The sequence below is a fragment of the Eurypyga helias genome, unplaced genomic scaffold (genome assembly GCF_000690775.1).
Source record: "Eurypyga helias isolate BGI_N326 unplaced genomic scaffold, ASM69077v1 scaffold44634, whole genome shotgun sequence".
Taxonomy (NCBI): Eukaryota; Metazoa; Chordata; class Aves; order Eurypygiformes; family Eurypygidae; genus Eurypyga; species Eurypyga helias.
In genome coordinates, this window is record NW_010246427.1 from 1 (window position 1) to 6129 (window position 6129).

The following is a 6129-nucleotide window of genomic DNA, read 5'->3' on the forward strand; positions in this document are numbered from 1 at the left end:
AGCGCCAAGCAGCGCCGCGGGGAGCGGGCACCCACCACGCCGGGATGCAGGTAAGAGCTGCCCGCCCCCCGCCCCGGTTCCATCCCTCGCCCACTGAGGAGCTGGAAGTTGATGGTGACCCCCCCATCCATCTCCTCCCCATTTGCGACCGAGCCGAAAGCTGCTGTCGCGCATCTGGGGGTTCTTTTTCACCCCCTTTTTCTCACTTCCCCACTCAAACCCCTCCAAGGAGAAGAATTCTCCTTGAACCCAGGAGATGCCGTCTCAAATGCGTCAAAGCGGCTAAGCAAGAAAAAAAGCAAGAACATAAAATCAGTACAAAGTAATAAAAACTCAGAATGCGCCTCATGCCCTAGGAATCCTTAGGAGCAAGAAAAAAACCCAAACATTTGTTCTGTTTTTACTGTAAATCTTGTTGTAAGAGAGTCAAACCAATGGGAAAAATTAAAATACCTTTTTAGAAGAGTTTTAGACAAAATACATAGCTAATTTCTTTCACTTTTATTTTTTTCCCCATAGTTTATTGCTTAGAATGAATCTGAAAGGGTTTGTATTGCTAAGGAGCCTGCTCAGGGTTGATGCTGGAGTTCCTCTGTTTTTTTCTGGTCACACGGCCGCTTGCTTTGCTAAAACCAACCACCCAGAGACAGCCAGCGATCCTTCCAGCGCAGGCAGGCAGATTAACACTGCTCCTTCTGCTGAAAAAAACCCTCACCCCCCTCCAAACTGCTGCCTTTCTCCCTCTGGATCACAGGGAAGCATTTTCCCCAGGAAGCATGGAGCGCTGTCCTCCAGTCTCCTGTACTCTGGGGACACCAGCTTTGCATTAAAGATGTGTCCAACCACTCCCTGCTCTGTGACTGCACACTGATTTTTTTTTTACACCTCTGAATTTCAGGGGAGCTCGGCTCCTCTACCCGCCCCACACATGGTCGAGGAGCACTGGCTGCTCTAACGGCTTCCAGAAATCTGCCTGAGGGTGTATTGAAGTGCCCAGAGTTGGCAACTGCTTCAGAAAATACTATTTGCAGGCAGAAGTGTTAATTTTCCAGAGAATGAAGCTGAGAAATTGCTGGGATTCACATTAATAGATTCTTAAGGGGGAAACATTATCTGCTTGGCTGCCCTTAATATTTCAAGATCTAGATGGGGCTGAAGGCAGGAGCTGAGCTCCCTTCTGGCTCACACGTTCCGGATGAGAGCCCAGAGGCAGAGCAGGGCGATGCTGACCCCCCCCAGCCTGGCAGAGGGGCTGGGACTGCCTCTCCCCTCAGCACTGCCCATCTCACCCATTCCGTGGGGCTGGAGGGGGCCCTTGAGCAACCGAGAGGGAGGAGTGATTCCTGAGGGACTGGGACTTCATGGCAGGAGAGCAAGATGAGCGGAGGTCTCTCTAAACTGCGGGATGGCTATTTGCACTTGGGCCAAATGATCACTGGGGAAAAAGTTAGTGATCTCTCTTCATATGGTGTATTTAAGACAAATTCTAAGCATTATTGACAGCTGTATTTTCACAACTCTAAAGAATTGCAGTAGTGTCCCAAAACTGCACCTCCAACGAGTATCTGAGGATCCAACAGGACACAAGAGCCCTCCTGGGCAGCTCAGGCTCTGCCTGTCTTGGCTCCATCTTCCACCTCCCTGCAGCCATGAGGCAGTGGGGATGAGGGCGAGTACCTCTGCAAAAGAAGAGAGCTGGAGGAAGAGAGGGGGATGTTTGGCTACTAATGTTGTCCTGGGCAACCAGAGATTCATCCTGGGCTAGCAAAGGTTGTAGAGCCCGTGTGCTGCAGAGAGCACATCGTGCTGCTGTGAGAAGCCGGTTAGAAACTCTTGAGCAGAGTTTGCTGCACCGGAGGCATCTCCAAAGCAAAGGCAGGGCCAGAACTGGCAGTTTTCCCCCACTGATGCGTTTGATCTCTTTTCCCCAGAGTAAAGTGGCAGTCAGCTCTTCCAGCCCTGTTGTCGCAGCTTCGTTCCCACCCCCGTCCCGGGCCAGACACACACCCATCATCGAGGGGGAGATTTTCAAGCTTCCAGGCAGGCTGAGTGAGTAGATGCTGAGCAAGTCAATGGGAGTTCCCACAGGGTGGGGACACGGTGGGCGCAGCCGTGGTGTCCCACCCAGGGACCATTCTCTGCTGTCAAGGGGGACAAGTTGGACCAGGCATCAGGGTTCATTTTCTCTCTTTGGGTCATTTTGACCGGTGAGTGCTTAATATAGAGGGGAAGTGTGATGCTAGACCAGGCCAGCAGCCTACCCTGCCCCTCAGCAGTTCTGAAGATGGAGACTGAGTTGTTTCAGAGGCTGCCCCTGGTTTCAGGAATCCAGCCCTCACTGTGGAGCAAGGACGACGTGATCCACTGGCTAAGATGGGCTGAGAAAGAGTATTCCCTTCGGCAAACGGACGAAAGCAAGTTTGAAATGAACGGCAAGGCCCTGTGCATCCTCACCAAGGATGACTTCAGACACCGAGCTCCGAGCTCAGGTTAGACGGAGTGCCAGGGTGTTTCTGAGGACCCTCCGCCCGCAGCACGAGCCGTGGGCTGAGTGGGGCTGGATGGGTCCCAGCAGACCAGGCTTTAGCTCTGCCTGGCCAGCTGAGTGCTGGAAACACGGACAACCCTCTTCCTTCCTTTAGTCCTTCTGGACTGCAAATGTTTTGGGGTGGGGAACCTCTTACTCTGTAGCACGGAAATCTAAGCAGCAACATCAACTGAGAGTCTCTGCTGTGAGACAAAATCATCTGAGCAGACTTTCCTTCCCTGCAGGTGATGTGCTATATGAAATACTCCAGTACATTAAAACTCAAAGAAGAGCTCTGGTGTGCAGCCCTTTGCTCAACTCCCCCTTCAGAGAAGCCAGCAGCACAAAGGAAGGTAGGATGGCAGCAGAGTCTGCCCTCAGCTAGAGGGTTGCACACATCTAGGGCTTGAAGCTCAGCCAGCTGAACCCATCCCACACTACCTGAGCAAGGCGAGCAGGACAGTCCTGGAGATGGCAGCCAGGCCCAACAAAGTCCCGGTCATCAAGAAAGTTTGTGAGGATGAAGCAGGTCTGGTCAGAATCAGGTTTAGGGATCACCAGGTCACATGGTGACCCGGCAAGGCTATGGCTACGCGAGGAAACTATCTGCAAGTGGAGGTCTGGTGTGGGGGGTCAATAGCCCGGCAGAGGCACAGCCATGGCTGGAGATGAGTTCTCCTGCAGTATAGCTGGGGAAGGACTCATGGGCCAGGGCTGAGCCAAAATAGACCCCCTGGAGCCACGGATGGAGTGGGAAGAGGCCCCAGGTGAGGCTGGTGCCAAGGTAGGAGTTAGGATTGGGATGGATTGGCATACAGTGGTTGGCTTTGTTTAGAGGTGGATCTGGGAGTGCTTTCCTGAGCTCTTCTGCTGACTCAGGTATAGGGTGATGAACATCTTAAGCCCCCATAATGGTTTACAAGGGAGTGTCTCTACCTGGTGCATTCTCCTATTCCAGCTTTTCTTCTGTGTCTGACCCTCACCCTGTGTGGCATCTTCCCTAACCCCTCTGGACCTTCTGCTGGTCCTGCCTTAGGAAAATCCTAGGCTTTCCTCAGCACCTGCCTTCTCCGGCTGGACTGGTTTTGAAATCCAGGCTGATAACTGACCTGGGCTGTCCCTCCCCTCCTGCTCTGGGGCTTTGGAAGATCTCCTGGGACCTGCCTAATGCACCATAGGGATGTTGTGTTTGGTTTTTCCCCAGGGACTGACTGCAGTGCCGAGGCTGCCCCGGTTGCTGTGTCCTCCTGCCTGGGTTGTGCAGAACAGCCTGTGTCCCGCAGCCACCCGGAGCCGCTGAACCTCTCCCATCACAGCCCATTTCCTACAGCCCTGTCAACCCCAGTGGATGGGAAAATTGCAGGTAAATATGAATTTATAGCCTGGCTTATCAGGGAAATGAGATTATGCTTTGTCTTGTCTGCCCATCTGTCCCCATATTAGTGTATGCTTCCCTGCCTCAGTTTCCCCACTTGAAAAATCATAGTTCCTGCTAGCGTTTTGAGATCCAGCAAAAGTGCTGTGCATGAGCTCTGGGCTCTTCTTAGATGTTTTTATCATTGCTGGCGTGCAATCCTGTTGCTGACCGACCCTTACTGGAGCATAGGTGCTTTGGTGGGAGTCTGTGACTGTTTCTTCTCCACCAATGCTCAGACTGCAGGTTGCTGTGGGATTATGTGTACCAGCTTCTCTCAGACAGCCGCTACGAGCCTTACATCAAGTGGGAAGACAAGGAAGCCAAGGTCTTCCGGGTTGTTAACCCAAATGGACTTGCCCAGCTCTGGGGCAACCACAAGGTAAATGCAGTTGAGGACCAACTGTCATCCCTGCGATGCCCAAAAGCCATGTTCAGTGTCTCAGACGTGGCCTCCTGCAGACAGACCCAAACCAGGTGTGGTGCTTGCTCTTACTCAACCCCAACCCAATTCTTTTCTTCTTCCAGAACCGGATGAACATGACGTATGAGAAGATGTCACGAGCGCTCAGACATTACTATAAACTCAACATTATCAAAAAGGAGCCGGGGCAGAAGCTGTTGTTCAGGTGAGATGAAGCAGATCAGAGAAACGAGCTGCTTGGGACGGTGTGGATGGGGCACAGGAAGGTGGTGGGCTCCAGATGTTGGCAACTGCTTCATATTGCTTCAGACTGAGCTGAACTTGTAGCATCTTTGCTGTATGCCGGGGTAAGGCCTGGGAACGTGGGCTGTCCTCTGGGTTTATGGTGCTGTGAGGGAGATCAGGGGCTGGTCCCAGCCTGGCCTTGTGCTCCTGTGGCTCAGGCATCCCGCAGCGGCTGTGTGCATCTCAGAGTTGTAATCAGCTTTCACTTTGAGGTGAAAACCTGGGCTGGGTTTAGTTTTGCAAAACCTCAGTGGTTGCTTTTTGATTTGTTTCCTTTTACCCTTCCTTGCAAATGCAACGCCCTGATGGGTTTGTGACCAGGCTCTGTCCTGTGCAAGCCCTGGGCTCCGGGTCCCAACTGATGCACTTTCCAGTGCTGTGGGTCAGCATCCATCTGCCTCCTGCGTGGGGTCCAGCTGGTGCTGGTGGAAATGTCCCTGAGCCCACCCAAGCTGGACAGGTCCCTCCTGTTCCCCAGTGACACCAGGTCTGAAGTTCACCTCCAGACAGAAGAAGGGGTAGAAATAAGTCAGGAGCCTTCTGTTTCCATGCTAGCTGCTTCCCTGGGACTAGTTTGGACTTAAAATGCCAACTCCAGGTTGATGTGTCCCATGCTTTGTCTCTCTGGGCTCGGTGCATCTTGGGTGCAAGCTGGGATGCTCAGCAAAGCCCAGGGGTGGCAGATAGCCTCTGGTGAGCTGCAGAGCTCAGCTGAGGAGGGCAAGGTACAGCTGGGTTTGGGTATGCCCTTAAAGCCATGAAAAAATGTACTGCAGGTTTTTGAAGACTCCTGGTGAGATGATCCATGAAAAATCCAGAAAACTGGAGCAGCTGGAGAATGAGGACCATGAGGATTTGAAAGAAGACGCACTGGAGGTTTCACTGTAGGGAACCTGTGACGGTGGCACTTGCAGTGCATGGCAGACAGATTTGTGCTCCGTTGGGAAGTGCCAGTGTCTTACATCTCCTGGACAGAAGGCCAGAGAGGTGGTCCTGGATTTCAAAACCTGCCCTGAGCCAAAGCTGTGACATTTCTGTGGCTTCATTAGCAAAACACGCTCCAAAACTGTCCCCCAGCCCTGAAAATGCAGGTGAACGAGTGGGCTGGTTTTCTCCTTGCTTCTCTTCGGTCTTCTGGGACGAAATGTGGTGCGTTTGCTCTGTACATTTTGATGCTTGTCTTAAAGGTTTCAACTTGCTGGTGAAGACTGCTCTGCCCTTACAGCGGGACATGCTGCGCAGAGAGCACTGGAGCACGTGCTCCTGGTCAAACGTCTGCCAAGGTGCTTTGGCAGAGATCAGCGTCCCCAGGTGTGAACACGCCGCTCTGAATCTGAGCCATTTCCCCAAATCGAGAACGGATTTACGCTGCAGATCGGCTGTCCACTGTAATCGCCCTGCCTCCTGTGGGGTTGCTCCTGCGGTTAAGGGTGGGAATGTGCTGAAATATCTGCCTGGAGCTCCAGGCTGCATGGATGT

General features: G+C 52.7%; 1 protein-coding gene across 1 annotated transcript; it reads left to right on the forward strand.

The window, feature by feature from the left end:
* The first annotated feature begins 44 nt into the window (after positions 1-44).
* On the forward strand, positions 45-5679 carry ETV7 (ets variant 7). Its single transcript, XM_010150388.1, is given in 7 exon segments — positions 45-50; positions 1932-2049; positions 2325-2489; positions 2773-2880; positions 4181-4323; positions 4470-4570; positions 5427-5679. Coding segments are annotated over 7 exon segments (894 nt in total).
* Positions 5680-6129: the final 450 nt, after the last annotated feature.